This window comes from Sapajus apella, unplaced genomic scaffold, assembly GCF_009761245.1.
Source record: "Sapajus apella isolate SASKATOON/1434 unplaced genomic scaffold, GSC_monkey_1.0 scaffold52, whole genome shotgun sequence".
Taxonomy (NCBI): Eukaryota; Metazoa; Chordata; class Mammalia; order Primates; family Cebidae; genus Sapajus; species Sapajus apella.
Genome location: NW_022436992.1, coordinates 10,101,212 through 10,119,253, shown reverse-complemented (window position 1 = coordinate 10,119,253; position 18,042 = coordinate 10,101,212). Strand labels below are relative to the sequence as shown.

The 18,042-nt window shown below is 36.6% G+C and overlaps 1 protein-coding gene and 1 long non-coding RNA gene across 3 annotated transcripts in view; one reads left to right on the top strand and one right to left on the bottom strand.

The window, feature by feature from the left end:
• LOC116526854 overlaps nt 1–17,422 on the top strand; it is a 28,272-nt gene extending 10,850 nt beyond the window's left edge. Inside the window, exons 2-4 of the long non-coding RNA XR_004258299.1 lie at nt 7,010–7,024; nt 16,873–16,878; nt 17,276–17,422. This is a non-coding gene — a long non-coding RNA (uncharacterized LOC116526854). The remainder of the gene's footprint in view (nt 1–7,009; nt 7,025–16,872; nt 16,879–17,275) is intronic.
• Nucleotides 1–18,042, bottom strand: part of DNAH6 (dynein axonemal heavy chain 6) — a 297,682-nt gene that overhangs the window by 194,045 nt on the left and 85,595 nt on the right. For both annotated transcript variants that reach the window (XM_032243483.1, XM_032243484.1), the window contains 8 exons: nt 14,047–14,227; nt 8,943–9,039; nt 6,046–6,265; nt 4,598–4,762; nt 4,402–4,515; nt 1,609–1,734; nt 1,379–1,534; nt 940–1,101 (listed from right to left, as the gene is read on the bottom strand). In XM_032243483.1, the coding sequence (XP_032099374.1) occupies nt 940–1,101; nt 1,379–1,534; nt 1,609–1,734; nt 4,402–4,515; nt 4,598–4,762; nt 6,046–6,265; nt 8,943–9,039; nt 14,047–14,227 (1,221 nt within the window). The remainder of the gene's footprint in view (nt 1–939; nt 1,102–1,378; nt 1,535–1,608; nt 1,735–4,401; nt 4,516–4,597; nt 4,763–6,045; nt 6,266–8,942; nt 9,040–14,046; nt 14,228–18,042) is intronic.

The window sequence follows — 18,042 nt, the reverse complement described above, 5'->3', positions numbered from 1 at the left end:
TCAACTTTTAAAAGCATAAGCAAGCCAAGAGAACACGAGGAAATGATGTAAATAGGTATTTCATAGATGAGAAATCCTAGAGTATAAACATTTGAGAAGACATTCAACCTCACTAGTGACCAGGGGAATACAATGGGATACCATTTCATACTTCTCAGGTTGACAACAGTTATGGAGCCTGATAGCATGGGCAAGGATGTGGAGCATAGGCAGCTCTCATATTTTGAATTTTTTTGGTAATACTTTGAAAATATTAGAGATTTTCAAAAATATAAAACAGTGGGACTTTTTTTGTTTGGAAGGTTTTCAACAAAAACATGTTTATGTTAACATATAATGGATTTACTGTTACTTTTTAAACAAATAAAAATGTATATAAAACATTTTATTTCTAACATTTTATTTGTTTTCTTATTTCTAACATGGTAAATATCAACAGACGTAACCCATATAAACAAACGCTCTTTGGAAGTCTCAATAATTTTGAAGGGTGTAAAGGAGTCCAATGACTAACAAGTTTGAGAACCGCTGTATTGAAAAACCTTACCCTGAATTCCCACCTCCCACATATTTCATGTTCAGTGTGCCATTCACTGAGTTGCCAATTTCCTACCGTAAACTTAGTCCTTATTCCTAGGTTTCCCTGCTATTCTACCTTATATCTCATCTCATTTCTTTCTTCTTACTGACATGTACAGATTTTTTATTTTTTCACCATTTGACAAATCATCCCTAGCCTTGATTCTTACCCAGACTACCCAGACCACTATGTGTTGACTCTTCTCCTTGTTCTATTCATTCCACTTTAGCCATTCTTTGCCTCATTTCTTTTCTCTTGCTTGCGATCACTCCATCCTCATCTTATTTTGTTATGTCATGTTGCAAATAGAGAAAAACGCATAAAACACTTAATGTTAATATTAGATACAAGAACTATACCTTGTAGTCCAAACCATCAGAACAGTTAAAGACCACACACTGGATGGCAAGAGCTTTTGCCAGATCTTTGGTAGTCTCTGTTTTCCCAGTGCCAGCAGGACCAGCTGGTGCACCCCCAAGGTCAAGCTGCAAAGCTCCCATGAGGCATAGATAGCAGCGATCCTGAAGAAAGCAATGAATTATCAATATAAAGGGAACCGACTCTGCTCACAAATTAAGTCATTTCCTTTCTATGGGGGAAGGATTACTATTTTCTATAAAAAATATAGCAGTTAAAATACACCAAAAGATCATGCACATAATTAAATAATGCAAATTTTTGCTTTACAAACATGTATTTGTAGCAAATCCTTTTAAAAGTTAAGTCATATAAAATTTTTTAAGACTTTTGATTGAAAAGCACTCATGTCAATATTAACTTAAGTGATCAATAACTTACTGTGAGAGGAGTAATAACCAATCTTGGGCATGCACCCAGATATTCATAACCATAAGTGTACTGAGAGAGTGCCATTCTGGCCACACAATTATCCAGGTCTGTATCCCAGTAATAGCGCAGTTGTCTCTGCCAGTCAAAGGATTCAACTGTCTCCACCTATATGCGATATACATATTAGATACGCTTATTTCAGAAAGAAGTGTATACTTTTACTTAAATGAAATAGTTACCTTAGATTGAATGAGTTCAGTGACTATATCTCTTGCATGCACATCAATAGTAATCAATGCAGTTAGGATGTTTCTGTGTAATTTTGGAAGACTGCCTCGAACTATTGTAGCCAGGGCATTTAATCTCTAAAAATTAAAAAAAAAATTGTCATGGTGAATTTTCCAATATCAGCTTACATATATACATTATCTCTTTCACCATTTAATTTGGAGAATTTTAAGAATCTATAATTCTGTGACCAAACAGGACGATGCTTTAATTCCCAAAAGACTTCTGTGAAATATATACTGCCTTTACCCCACCCTACATTTGCAGAAACTGGAGGTCAGAGAGCGTAAGTAACTTGATGGCAGTCACACAATTATGAAGTAACAAAAATGAGACCTGAGTAGACATTTGCCTTGAGGAAAGCCCATGCTCTTAACCACTATGTGATGATTCTCTAGAGGAGCGTGTTCCCCCTAAAAATTAAATGTAGTTAAAGGTGATACTCTTCAATTTTAGGGGTGGTTTTTCCATTAATAATCAGAAAATCTGAGCATTTTAACCTAGCCAATAACTGATTAAATGAAAACATTTTTGGAAAGAGTGAGCTAAATTTTTACTAAATAATTAAATCTTTTTCAAAGAAAAGCAGTGCCTCTGAGGACCTTGCACCATTGTGCAGAAATGTCATTTAGGCCAACCCTAATGTGGGACCACCTCTACATAGAGGCAATGGAACTTTCTTTAGGGAGTCATTTCTCTTTCTGAAGCTATGGAGATGAAATTTATTTAAGGAATTTCATGAGAGTGTTTTCTCTTATTTCAATAAAGGTGTTTTATTCAGTAAATAAATATTTATTGAATGTTTACATATAAATATATAGAGAGTTGTTTTATTTCAATAAAGTTGTTTTGTTCAATAAAGCTGTTTCATTTTTCTGTTTTAAGGGTGAATCTTTAATGCAGTATTGTTGAAAGTAGAATTGAATTTGGAGTAAAGTTGGCCTAGGTCCTTACCAGACATACCGTTTGTAAATATTTTCCTTAATTCTCTAGGTTGCCTTTTCACTCTGTTGATTGTTTCCCTTTGCTGTACAAAAGCTTTTAAGTTTGATATAATCCCATGGATTTGTTTTTTGCTTTTGTTGCTTATGCTTTTGGTATCATATCCAAGAAATCAATGCCAACGCCAATATCAAAGATTTTCACCTATGTCTTCTTCTAGGAGTTTTACAGTTTCAGGTCTTACATTTAAATCCTTAAACCATTTTGAGTTGATTTTTGTGTATGGTGTAAGATAAGGGTCTAATTGCTCCTACAACTCAATAGCAAAAACCAAATAACCTGATTAAAAAATGAGCAGGGGACTAGCATAGACATTTCTCAGAAAAAGGCATACAAAGGGCTAACTAGGTATATAAAAAAAGGCTCAATGTCACTAATCATAAGGGACAGGCAAATACAAACCGTAATGAGATGTTGTCTCACAACTGGTAGGGTGACTATTATCAAAAAATCAAAAGATAACCCATGCTGGCAAGGGCGTGGAGAAAAGAGAACCCTGGTATGCTGCTGGTAGGAATGTAAACATGGTGTAGCCATTACGGAAAACAATATGCTGGCTCCTCAAAAAATTAAAAATAGAACTACCATATGACCCAGTAATCCCACTCTGGTACATATCCAAAAGAAATGAAGTCAGGATCCAGAGGAGATTATCTACACTCCCACGTTCATTGCAGCATTATTCACAATAGCCAAGATGTGGAAAAAACCTAAGTGTCCATCCATGGATGAATGAATAAAGAGAATTTGAGCTGGGCATGGTGGCTTATGCCTATAATTCTAGCACTTTGGGAGGCCAAGGCAAGAAAATCACTTGAGGGAAGCTCTTGAGACCAGCCTGAGCAATACAGTGACACCATGTCTCTACAAAAAAAAAAAAATAATAATTAGCTGGGTGCTATGATTTTATCCATGCACTCCAGCCTGGGAGACAGAGGGAGACCCTGTCTCTTAAAAAAAAAAAAAAGAAAGAAAATGTGGTATACACATACAATGAAATATTTATTATTCCATCTTAAAAAAGGAGGAAATCCTATCACCTGTAACACCATGATTGAACCTGGAGGATATTAAGCTAAATGAAATGAGTCAGTCATAGAAAGGTAAGTCCTGCATGATCTATTTACGTGAGGTATAAAATAGCTAAATTTATAGAAAAATAGTATGGTGATTACAGGGAGCTAGGGAGGGGGGAAATGTGGAGTTGCTGTTCAACAAGTATAAAGTTTTAGTGCTATTTAAATGCTATTTAGTAAAATAGCATTTCCTAGCTATAGCTAAAAGCTCTTGATGGTATTTAAATTCTTTGAATCATTTATTGTTTGTTAGTTGCCTGACAGTTCTACAAAATAGCAGAAATAGAATTAAAGCCTAGAAATAAAAATGGCATGAATCTGGAGGTTTTCCTGGACTAAATAAACTTCCCTGAGAGGTATCCAGGAACTAGTGAACACAGTTTGTCCTTAAAAGTTGCAAACCATTTTATAACCCTGATGTTTTATTCTGGAATTGTTTTTCCTCCTATTTTCACAAGTATTCATATAAATACTACACAAACCTTAAAGTAGTTGTCTCTAAAAAAAGTGGAACACAAATAATTCTAGTGAGAATTCCAAAACTTTGTAAGTCATGTCACCGCATGAGAATTTCTGAAATAAAGTGAATTTGCATTAACCATGCTTTAAAAACTCACACTAAAACCAACTTGCAAGTCAACAACGTGACTGTGTCAGAGATCTCACCTCAAAATTTACTTTTTCAAAATCCTCCAGGGCCACTATATGATCATTGTCTTCTGTTTCCAGGCATTCGGTCAAATCACGGCACCACATAATTTGAGAAACAGTCAGGATAACCTGCAAGAAAACATCCTTCTTAAATATGTGATGAATATCACCAAAAAATAATTCAGAAATATGAAATGTGAGTGTGAGTTACTTGAGACGGGTGGCCAGCAATCACCCAGTCTGTCCTCAGCTTCCCCTGATAGTCAGCGATGGCAGCTTTGCACAGGCGCCGCAGAGATGTGAACATGGCTTCTTCCACTTTACCAAGCCATTCTTCTACATTGCCTCGGGCCTTGAGGCCTTTCCCCAAGCTAACCTAAAAGGTAATCAGAGCATTGATGAAGTGGCTTTTGTGGGACTTGTACACTGTATACCTTCTGTATTTCCATGACAGAATCCTGAGCTATGTAAATGCTGAAGCCTGACTGCAAATACTGAAACTTCTATTGATATTCCACTATACAGCTATCTCCTTTCACCCCACCTATTGCTTCATTTTACTGCTTCCACTTGGAGTCAACTCCCTGAAAGAGGAGTATATATGCACTGCATGGATTTCTTCACTTATTTTGACTTTCTTACTTGCTACCATCTGATTTTTGTCCCTGATCACTTCTGTAAACCTGTCTTTATTAAGGTTACACAGGTCCTCCCAACTCGAAAGTTCAAATGACACTTTTCAGTTCTGGTATCTATTTTTTTGGACTTCCAATGGCCTGTCATGACTGTTTTGGTTTCTTTCAACTGCTCTTCTTTTAACCTGTCTTTAAATTTCATGTTTTCCCAAGATTCTATCCTTAGTCTTCCCCTTTCTCTTGTGCACCAGCGATGAGCAAATTCTTTTGCAAGAGGATCAATTCAGAACACATGAAATGTTTATATGTTCCCATAGATACACACTATGTTCTTACTGGACCCAATTCCTTGGCATTTCCCTGCACAGTTCCTGTGACTGAAATGTCACCCATGTCCATGTAGAAGATACTCCCCCTTCCATCTTACTTGACTTTGTGTATGTGTACATATGTGTGGCTCTCCTCTGTGAAGCCACTTGGTTCCTCACAGTGTCCTAACATATTTACTCTCTTAGTGTTCCTCATATACCAGGAGCTGGGCAATGCTGCCTCTGGCAACTAACATTTCCATAGTGCTTACTGGGTACTGCTTTAAGCAATTTATGTATACTATCCCTGAACAGGCTCTTCATTCCATTAATCAGATACAATTACTAATCCCCATCTTTCGGATGAGATTAAAGGGTAGGACTTAGTCCAAGTGGCCTGATAGTAGAACCAGTGCTCTTAACCAGTCCACTGGTGTGCCTTTTGTGGAGAGTTGAATAAGACATGGTTCTAGTTTTCTCCACTCTATTTCCAACAACAGAACACATGTCTTTGGTACTATATTTTCTGTGGTGATTTTCAGTTGTTTTTTTTTGACTATCTCTCTGCTAGACTTTGAGCTCTTTGAGGGCAAGAATTTTATTTTGGTTATTCTTGAAACTGCTGAGCCAGCAGTGTATTTGTATCCTTAGAGCGAGAATAACCCTAGAAGAGTAACAAAGTTCATCATAAAGAAATATAAACAAAAGCACCTCACCCTTTCTCCCTCTGGTGACAGCATTGCTAAAATATCATTAGTATAAACCTTTTCTGGTTCTCCATCAATACCAGGAATCTTTCCTTCGGCAGGAGGCATGAGAGCAAATTCGAGCTTTGAAATGGAGTCGAAGCACTTCCTTAAGTGTGGTTGCACAGCCTGTGGATTTCGTGTCTGGGCCAAAATCTCCAGAAGTTCATCATTTGACAAGAAGTAAAATCTGCATTAAAGAACATCCTTAAAATGTAAGTTGAAATTGAAGTAAAGTCTTAGATAGACATAAAAGATAAATTCCTTAGCCACATCTCTTCCCTGTCTACCAATTTCCTGGACCTCCAATTATTTGGGTCATGGGTTTCTGGGGAGGCCACATATCTCTAAACACGATTTCTGTGAAAATTAGTGATGATGCACCTAGGTGTGATGATGCATACCTAGAATTAGTGCCTAGTACATAAAAAATATGTACATAAAAACTGTAAAAATGCTAGAAACTGTTGTGTTCACATATCTGTTTTACCTAACTTTAAGCCTCCAGAGTAAAAACGTATTATTTGTTTTCCCTAAAATCTGGCCTAGTATGTCACACATAACTGGTATTCAGTCCATGATTTGTTGAAGAGTTAATAGATGGATGGGTAGTTGCAGGAGAACCTTATTGGGTTCTGTGAATGTGTACTGGGCCATTCTCTCAATCCAAAGGTATTCGCTATTCCCTGCAGCACATGCTACTGTGAAATGGGGCATAATATAATTTTGCGAGCACACCATTTCCAACCATGTGAAGCTATGTAGAAACAAAACATTTATGTATATTTCAATATTATTACCAAAAAGATAGGTAAAGGAAATTATAAACTTACAGAAGATTATTTTGCCATAGATTGGGGTTGGCAAATAACAGCCCACAGGACAAATGTGGCCCACCACTAGTTTTTGTAAATAAAGCTTCATTGTCACACAGCCATGCAGACATACTGTCTGTGGCTCCTTTTGTGCTACAATAGTGGACCTGGCTACAGAGACTGTCAAGCCTACAAAGCCTTGAGTATCTACTATGTGACCTTTTATGAAAGAAAAATTGTTTGTGTCTGCTCTAGATAACCCAGAATATTCTAAATGCCAGTCTTCGTGTAATATAGTTTTTGTATTATGTTTAATCTCTCCAAATCACTCAAAAGCAATTTGATTTATTATTCCAACTGACTATCCTAGTTCATATTAAAACAGGTTAGAGCAATTAACTATTAATGTTTAATACAGTGATTTCCAATTTTTTTTTCAATCAAGGATCCTTTTTATTGCTCTTCCCATCCCTAACTTGCTTATGTTTTGGAGGACTAAATGTATAAACCAGCATTTAGTAAATGCTCTAGACTGTTGACTGTCAACTTAGCAATATCCCTGCATCAGGGAAAAGCTGGAATGACATTTCTAGAATCTCTTTCCAGTAAGGTTTTAATTTAGATGCTGCCTGTGAGATGCTTTTCTATGTGACTGAGAAGGTGGAAGGAAGCAAAGGCATTACTCCCCAACTTGAGCATGGATGACTGAAGTGGGTGGGATTTTATCTTTGGTTTTCAGGTATCCTCCTGACAATTCCTCCCTTTCTCATTGCAGGAAGCGGAGACTTTGGCGGCACTTCCCTGAGACCTCTGCCTGTATTTCTGGATTTCCTCATAGTGGTCCTCAGTTCTTCCCTTCTTCTGACTCTAGCACCAGCAAAAACTTCTAATTCCCTGAATGAAACTTTTGCTCTAAACGGCTAGAGTGGCTTCTGTGTTTTTGACCAAACCTTTCCCAAGAAATATAAACAGATGTTAAAGTTTCAGTTTTGGCTGAAGTTCTAGGACTAGAGTTGTCACATTTCAAAGTGAGATGTCAGGTCACCTGGGGCTGACTCATAAGGAGATGGGTAAAGACTCTGGAGTCCTCACTTGCCTGAGGTTATGAAAGTGTAAAAGCTGAAGAGGCTGGACAGCTAGAGATAGGAACATTTTTTGGTAGAGAGATGTGCTAAGGGTGCTTGCTATGCCCATGAAAAAGGGTGGGGTTCACTCTCCTCAAGACTAGGCATCTTGGAAAGCTTAACATGGATTTCCACCAATTAACCTAAAGAAAATTGCTCAGGCAACACCAGTCTCTAACCGTTTATGCACACATCTGAGCACACATACACACATGCACAGGCATACATATTCATTCAACAGTAAAATGATAAAACAATGGGGTGATGAAGAATCATTTCAATTTGTGAGATCTAAAAATCGAAACAATTGAACTCATGGAGATAGAGAGTAGAAGGATGGTTACCAGAGGCTAGGAAGGGTAGTGGAAGGATTGGGGTTGGGGAGGTGGGGATATTTAATGGGTACAAAAAATAGGAAGAGCGAATAAGGCTTAGTATTTGATAGTACAACAGGGTGACTATAGTCAATAATAATTTGGTCATCAATAATAGTCATTTAATAGTCAATAATCATTTAATTGTACATTTAAAATCACTAAGAGAGCATAACTGGATTGTTTGTAACACAAGGAATAAATGCTTATGGAGACGAATACCCCATTTTACATGATGCGATTATTATGCATTATATGCCTATGTCAAAACATGTTATGTACCCCATAAATATACACACCGATATACCCACAAAAATTAAAATAAATAAAATTATTTCAACAACTTAGATACTTACCGACTTAAATATTTATTGAATATTGTGTCTTTGTCCTTGAGATTTATACTCCCCAGTTAAGATAACTAGCTGGATTTTCATTATCATAGATCTTTTTGTCTCTCTAGTTCCTTGATGCTTTGTGGTTATAACTATAATCTCAACTTGATCGACAATCATAACTACTAAAAAGTATCTTAGGTTGCTTTATAAACTTACCTTGGAAAGATAACTCTTTTTGATTCTAAGTATGCCTCTAGGCACTTCTGAATTTGGTCAAGTAATGCATTATTGTTTTGAAAAGTTTCCAGAAGTCCTGTTCATTAAAAAAAATACTATTGGTAAAACTGTGTTAAAATCAAATTTTTTTTTCAGAAAAAATTGTCACTTTAAAATGTAATCAATTTATGAATCTTCTTTCTAGAAAACTCTTTAATAAAACTCTTTAATAAAAATATGCTCTGAATTGTCCAAATCTAAAGTTAAAATGAGTCATGAAATTGAAATGGCAGTAAAAAAATTACAATTACATCATTAGCAAATGCTGACAGTTTGACGTCCTCTTTACCAATCTGGATGTCCAGACAGTATCTGCTGTCTTCAAGAGACTCACCTAACCTATCAGGGCTCACATAAACTTAAGGTAAAGGAGTGGAAAAAGATATTCCAAGCAAATGGACACCAAAAGTGAGCAGGAGTAGTTATTCTTAAAAAAGACAAAACAAACTTTAAAGCAAAGCCATTTAAAAAAGACAAAGAAGGATATTATGTGATAAAAGGACTTTTCCAACAAGAAAATATCACGGTTATAAATATATATGCACCTAAAACTGGAGCTCCCGAATTTATGAATTTATAAAACAATTACTACTAGACTTAAGAAATGAGATAAACAGCAACACAATAATAGTGGAGGACTTCAATACTCCACTGACAGCACTAGACAAGTCATCAAGATCAAAAGTCAACAAAGAAACAACTTAAACTACACCCTAGAACAAATGGACTCAACAGATATTTACAGATCTTTCTACCCAACAAATGCAGAATATACATTCTATTCATCAGCACATAGAATATTCCCCAAGATAGACCATATGATAGGCCACAAAACAAGTCTCAATAAATTTAAGAAAATCAAAATTATATTAGGTACTTTCTCAGATCACAGGTGAATAAAACTGGAAATCAAAAGGAATTCTCAAAACCATACAAATACGTAAAAATTAAATAACCCTAAAGACTCATTCAAAAAGCTCCTAGAACTGATCAATGAATTCAGCAGTTTCAGGATACAAAATTAATGTACATAAGTCAGTAGCTCTGCTATACACCAACAGTGACCAAGCTGAAAATCAAATCAAGAACTCAACCCCTTTTACAATAGCTGCATAAAAAAATAAATAAATAAACAACTTAGAAATACACCTAACCAAGGAGGTGAAAGACCTCTACAAAGAAAACTAGAAAATACTGCTGAAAGAAATCATACAACACAAACAAATGGAAACACATCCTATGCTCATGAATGGGTAGAATCAATATTGTGAAAATGACCATTACTGCCATAAGCAACCTATAAACTTAATGCAATTATCATCCATATACCACCATCATTCTTCACAGAGTTAGAAAAAAACAATTCTAAAATTCATATGGGACCAAAAAAGAGCTCACATATCCAAAGCAAGACTAAGCAAGAAGAACAAATCTGGAAGCATCACATTATCTGACTTTAAACTATACTATAATGCCGCAGTCACCAAAACAGCATGGTACGGGTATAAACATTGGCACATAGACCAATGGAACAGAATAGATAACTTGAATATGAAGTAAAATACTTACAGCCAACTGATCTTCAACAAAGCATGCAAAAACATCAAGTAAGGAAAGGACAGTTTATTCAACAAATGGTCCAGGGATAACTGGCAAGCCACATGTAGAAAAATGAAACTGGATCTTCAATTCTCACCTTATACAAAAATCAAATCAAGATGGATCAAACACTTATATCTAAGACCTGAAACCATAATTCTGGAAGATAATATTGGAAAAAACCCTTCTTGACATTGACTTATGCAAAAACTTCATGACCAAAATCCCAAAGCAAATGCAACAAAAACAAAGATAAATAGATAAAACGTAAACTAAAAACTTCTGCACAGCAAAAGAAACAATAAGCAGAGGAAACAGAGAACTCACAGAGTGAGAGAAAATCTTCACAATCTGTACATCTGGCAATGGACTAATATCTAGAATCTACAAGGAACTCTAAACAAGTCAGCAAGAAAAAAAGCAATCCCATCAAAAAGTGAGCTAAGGACATGAATAGACAATGCTCAAAGAAGATATACAAATGACCTAGAAACATATGAAAAAATGCTCAACACCACTAATTATCAGGGAAATGCAAATCAAAACCACAATGCGATACCACCCTACTCCTGCAAGAATGGCTAAAAAAAAAAAAAAAAAAAAAAAAAAAAAAAAAAAGATAGGTGTTTGTGTGGAGATGATGAAAAGGGAACACTTTTACACTCCTGGTGGGAATGTAAACTAGGACAACCACTATGGAAAACAGTGTGGCGACTCCTTAAAGAACTAAAAAGTAGATCCACAATTTGATCCAGTAATCCCATTACTGGGTAACTACACAGAAGAAAAGAAGTCATTATATAAAAAATATTATTGCACATGCATGTTTATAACAGCACAATTTGCAATTGCAAAAAATACAGAACTAGCCCCAATGTTTATCAGTCAATGAATGGGTAAAGAAAATGTGTATATATATGCCATGGCATACTACTCAGCCATAAAAAGGAATGAAATAATGCATTTGCAGCAACCTGGATGGATTTGGAGACCATTATTCTAAGGGAAGTAAATCAGGAATGGAAAACCAAGCATTATATGTTCTAAATCATAAATGGGAGCTAAGCTATGAAGACACAAAGGTGTAAGAATGATACAATGGACTTAGGGGATGAGGGGTAAGGGTGGGAGGGAGGTGAGGGATGACAAGATAAAAGACTGCACACTGGGTACTGCGTACACTGCTTGGGTGGTGGGTGCACCAAAATCTCAGAAATCACCACTAAAGAACTTATTCATGTAACCATATATGACCTGTTACCACAAAACCTATTGAAATACAAATAAATAAATAAAAGAAATGCAACAGCAGTGGTATGGTCTTTTCAACAAAAGGTATTAACTAAAAAATCAAGAAAGATAATTTTAAGTAAAGTTAAAATATAATGTTAATATTTTAAAAGCTTTGGTATTACTTGATAAAGGAATGCTCTAATACATTAAAATGGGGGACACTAAGAATTTTAACTATTACCTTTAATAATAATTTAAGTATTTACAAAGTGTGAACAAGTATATTTAATATGAAACATTTTTAGCCAGTGTACCCCACTTTTGGGGGGCTAGGAGTACAAATCCAAAGCCAAGCAGTTGCCTTCTCCTTGACTCTCCAAACGAAGCCAGAGTCTATACCTACTCATTGTCTGTCACTTTCTTACTGGCATCTTTTCTGTATCCTCTGCCGTCTTTAAATGCTAAAATTGTGGGGATGGGATACTATTTCTTCATCACTAAACTACAGCTCCTTAAGGAGCAAGATCCATGTCTTATTTATCTTTGTAGTTTTGGTGCCTATCATAGTAGCTGATGTCCTCACCTGCCCAAGAATCAAATCCACAGTCTTTATCATGGTTTCCAAGGGTCTATGTAATCAATGAGTAGTCTGATGCCCAGTCCCCAACCTAAGTACTCTTGCCTCTCTTGCTTCACCACCTAAGCCCTTCTTCTGCATTCCACTTCAGCTCGCATTGGCTTTCTTGCACACAGTTGTACATGTGAAGCATGCACTTGCCTTGGGAGCCTTGCTTTGATTTTCCCTCCTCCTTTAACAATGTTCCTTTGATAATACACATGACTCGCTCCCTTATTTCTGCAGGTTTCTGCTCAAAAGCTTTATAAAAAAAAAAGCCTTCTGTCTGTCTGTCTGTCTCTCTCCCTCCCTCCCCCTTTGGCCCGTTTACTCTACTTTATTATTTTTTTTCATAGCTTTATCATCACCTAAATGATCTATATAAGTCATATAAGTCTCCGTTCTTATCTGACATCCTTGGAAGCAGATGTATTTTTGAATCAATTTTTCTTAAATTTCAGAAGTTATATTTTATATCAAGTCTAGTAGGGACTGGGACAGCACTCTGTAATCAAACATAGTTCTCACAGAAAAATGTTTCAACATGACAAGTGAGTGCAGTAGACAGAATAATGGCCCTTTAGAGATGTTCATATCCCAATCCCCCAAATCTGTCAATATGTTAGGACACACAGAAAAGAACTCTGCAGATATGATTAAGTTAGATCAGGATCATATGATGAAGAGACTGTCCTGGATTGCCTGGTGGACTGATCATACATAGGCCATTATAAGCAGGAGGCAGGAAGGTTGGAGGCTGATAAGGAGATGTGATGACAGAAGCAGAGGTTAATGTGCCGAGATTACGGGCTGGAAGAGGGCCATGAGCCAAGGAATGTGGGCCGCCTCTAAAAGACCCAAAGAGTTTTCAATTCTATTATTCCATATAGTGTTCTTTTCCATTTCTGTCTTATGTCAGAGTTTTTGGGCAAAGAGTACAGCCCAGTAACCGCTGCAGGGAAGCTGTCTGAGGACATTTACCAGGCTGCACCATGTGTTGCTATTTCCTCAACAAGAGGCAAGCTTGTTGTTCAGGAAACAGCAAGACTTTTACTTAAAGCATAAAGTTCAAGAGCAACATATGTGTGCCCTGAAAGACTTTGATTCCACATCCACAGAAACAGAACTTATTAAAACACATTTCAACCTTGAGACTAGAAATGCAATAAGTGGTAATATTTTTTAACTAGTTTTAATGAATTCATTAAAAATAAGGCATGGAAATTTTCGTGGCTACAAATTTGTGGAGGAGCTTTAACAGAGTATCAACTGAATGCGAATGTTTGTCTTCTTGTCAAAATTCTGAGATGAAAACATCACTGATACCCTAGAGCAATGTCTCCAAACCATAAAAACAGCAAAAATAGGCAGATTCTCCTTTTCCAAAACTACAAACTAAGCTGAGAGGTAATAATAATAAAAAAAGTCAAGTGTCCCATTGACATTGTTTAGCAAGTGTGTCAAATGCAAGTATTCTTTGTCACCCATACTGACTAGAATCAAGGGCTGAATGGACCACATGTTATTAGGTTCCCAGAAAAGAGAAACATTTTAGGTGATTGTAGTCTTTTTGCTTGTTTGGAATTTTGTTTATACCTGGCTGAGTAGCAGCTCGAAGAGCATTAGGCAGTCGATTCACCTTCCTCATGATTTCTTTCCATGACTTATCCACCTGAAGGAACATCTTGGCCTCTGCAGGCAATTGCCTCTGAATATCTGGAGCATTGAAAATACTTTCTAGGTAGAGCCAGTTTCTCTGGCAGGTCAGCCACTCTTCCTAGGAGAAGAATATGGACATTGTCAAATTTTAATTCCCCTATTAAAAATATATGGTTATAGTAAAAATCATGACAGAAGGAATCAATATATCTTTTTCCTTGAGGGTGGTGTTATGACTCCTCACAGGTCTTTTGAAATTAAATTCCTTATAAGGTCCAAGATTCACCTTAGTCTGATTTCATCCCACTGTCTACAGGTTTTCCATGTAGTTACCAGAGTTCTAACAGGTTTTCCTTGTAGTTACCAGAATGGATCCAGAGAAACATGATTAAAATACCCATAGGAGAGATTCAGGGGGCAGCACGATGCTTATGTAAGGAAATCTAGAGGGAAAAGGGAAGTTTAGTGACCATTTTCAAATATATACAAGATGTTTGTGAAAAAATTTTGTTTTTTCTCTCATCTCTATCATGTGTATATTCTTCCTTTACCTTTCTTTAAAAAAGAAAATTAAAAAAAAAACCCTGCTCATGACAGCAAATGTGGAGACTGGAAGAAGAAAATCATGCATTCTCTTGGCTTTTAGACAATCACTGTCAATAAAAGAAATCAGAAATACAGGGTCAGAAATTAAACGTCTGTAGACCTCACCTTTCCTCTGTGTCTCCTGCTGTTATTACATGTGTGCACCAAAAATCCATGAAAGAGTTCGTCAATTCTCACTCTCTAGGTTTGGGAATAAGCTCAAATGACACAACTACTTCCTGGTTTATCTCATGTCTCACACTTTCCAAGCAAATCATTCTCTGGAGGGTCCTCATTATTCAGCTCAGGCTTCTTTCAAGGACCCTCTATGAAAATGTCCCCCTTGACTTTGATCTGTAGTTCCTCCCTTCACAAGCCTCGGCCATCAGTCCAGAAGGCTGGACAGGGCCCAGACAATGTGGTTGGTTGAAGAAGATGAATTTCTGAGAAAGTTCTCTTTGAAACAAAGTTGGCACAAGTTATTTTTTCCTCTTACTGCGTTTATTATTTCATAGATAACTTTTCAGATTAGAGAATCTGGAAACCTAAACATAATTAAGTCAAGCTAAGTATCTGAAGTCTAAGAAAGAGATTGGATGGGAACAAAGTGAGCTTGGTGTAAGTGGGTTCTTTGCTTTGCTATGGGACAATTCAAGGTGGAATAAAATTAAAAGGACATGTGTACCACAAGGAAAGATTCCAAGGAGGCTTCAAGTAACAAAGAGCATTCTTCCAGTAAATATAAAGTTGTAGCAAGACTCATAAGCTGGCCCCTAAGATGTGGTGTTTACATGCCTGTGTAATCCTCTCCCCTTGAGTGTGGGTGCCATCTGTGACTTGCTCCCAGGCATATGGGATGTGGCAAAGGTAACAGAATGTACATAATTATGTTCATATTATGTAAGGCTGTACTAGTCATCTTGCTAGGATCCTTTTTCTTCCTTGCTAGATTGATGTAGCCAACAATTCATGTTGGGGAAGCCCACACATGAAAAACAAAACAAAACAAAACAAAACAAAAACCTGTGGGCAATACCTAGGAGCTGAGGATGGCCTCCAGCTGAGAGCCAGCAAGAAATTGAAGCCCTTAGTCCAAGAATTGCAAGAAAATAATTTCTTCCAACAACTGGAGTGAGGTTGGAAGTGGACCATTCCCTAGTTAAACTTCTGATGAGAACCCAGTCTGGCTGACATTGTGATTGCAACCTTGTGAGACCCTGAGGAAGAGGCCTCAGGTAAACCATCCCAGAACTCCTGAGCCACAGAAACTGTGAGATAATAAATATATATTGTTTAAGTTTGTAGTATTTGTTTCACAGCAAAATAAGAATATGGGCATGCTTTGTTTTACTGTGCTTCACTTTATTGTACTTTGCAGATATTGCATTTTTGACAAATTGAAGTTTGGCGGCAATGCTACATCAAGAAAGTTAATTCATGCCATTTTTGTCCAACATGTTCTCACTTTGTCTCTGGGTCACATTTTGGTAATTCTTGCAATATTTAGAACTTTAAAAATACTAGTATTAAGCATTATTATTTTTTATATCTGTTATGGTGATCTGTGATCAGTCATCTTTGATGTTAAGATTATAATTGTTTTGGGGTGCCATGAACCATGCCCATACTTAATTGATAAGTATTATATATGTTCTGATTGCTCCACTGACTGGCTGTTCCCCTGTTCCCCCATCTCATTTCTTCTCTTCAGTGTCCTCCTCCCATTCCCTGAGACACAACAATAATGAAATTACACCAATTCATAACACTACAAGGCCTTAAGTGTTCAAGTGAAAGGAAGAGTCACATGTCTCTCAATTTAAATCAAAAGTTAGAAACAATTAAACTTAGTTAAGAGGGCATGTCAAAAATCCAAGATATGTCAAAAGCTTAGCCTCGTGGACCAAACAGTTAAGACAGCTGTGAATGCAACTTCAGTGAACACACAAATGATAAAAAGCCAAAAACCTATTTCCGATTTGGAGAAACTTTGAGTGGTCTGAATAGAAGATAAAACCAACCACAACATTCCCTTAGGCCGAAGCCTAGTCCAAGGCAAGACCCTAACTCTTTTCCATGAGAGGTGAGAAATCTGTGGAAGAAAAGTCTGAAGGAGGCAGAGGTTGATTCGTGAGACTGAAAGAAGCTATCACTGCAACATAAAAGTGTAAGGTGAAGCAGAAAGTGCTGATAAAGTTGCAGCAAGTTATCCAGAAGATTTAGCTAAGATCATTGATGAAGGTGGTTACTCTCAACATCAGATTTTCAATGCAGACAAAATAACCTTCTATTAGAAGAATATGGCATCTAGACTTTCATAGCTAATGAAGATAAGCCAATGCCTGGCTTCAAAGATTCAGAGGACAGGCTGACTCATGTTAGGGAAAAATGCAAGTGATGACTTTGAGTTAAAACCAGTGCTCATTTACCGTTCAAAAAATCTCAGGGCCTTTAAGAATTATGCTAAATCTACTCTGTCTATGCTCTAAAAATGAAATAAGAAAGCCCATGTGACAGCATATCTGTTTAAAGCATCATTTATTAAAGATTTAAGCCTATTGTTAGGCCTACTGCTGAGAAGAAAAGACTTCTTTCAAAATATTACTGTTCATTGACAATGGACCTGGTTACCCAAGAGCTCTTATGGAGATGCACAAGGAGATTAACGTTGTTTTCATGCCTGCTAACACAACATCCATTCTGCAGCCCATGGATTAAGAAGTACTTTCAATTTCAAAGTCTTATTATTTAAGAAATACATTTTGTAAGGTTATAATTTCCATAGATAGTAATTCGTCTGATGGATCTAGGAAAAGTGGATTTAAAAACCCTCTGGAAAGGACTATTCATTCTAGATGCCATTGAAAATATTTGTCATTCATGGGAGGAGGTCAAAATATTAACATTAATAGGAGTTTGGAAGAAGCTGATTCTACCGTATAGATGACTTTGAGGGATTTGAGACATCAGTGGAGGAAATAACAGCAGACGTGGTGGAAATAGAAGAACTAGAATTAGAAGTGGAGCCTGAAGATGTGACTGAATTGCTGCAATATTATGATAAAACTTGAACAGATGAGGAGTTGCTTCTTATGGATGAGCAAAGAAAGTGGTTTTATCAATGGAATCTACTCCTGGTGAAAATGCTATAAACATTGTTGAAATGACAACAAAGGATTTAGGATATTACATAAACATAGTTGGTAAAACAGCAGCAGGGCTTGAGAACATTGAGTCCAATTTTGAAAGAAGTCTGTCATGGGTAAAATGCTATAAAATATTGCACGCTACAAAGAATTTTTTAAATAAAAGGAACAGTCAATAAATGTGGCAAACTTCATTGTTGTC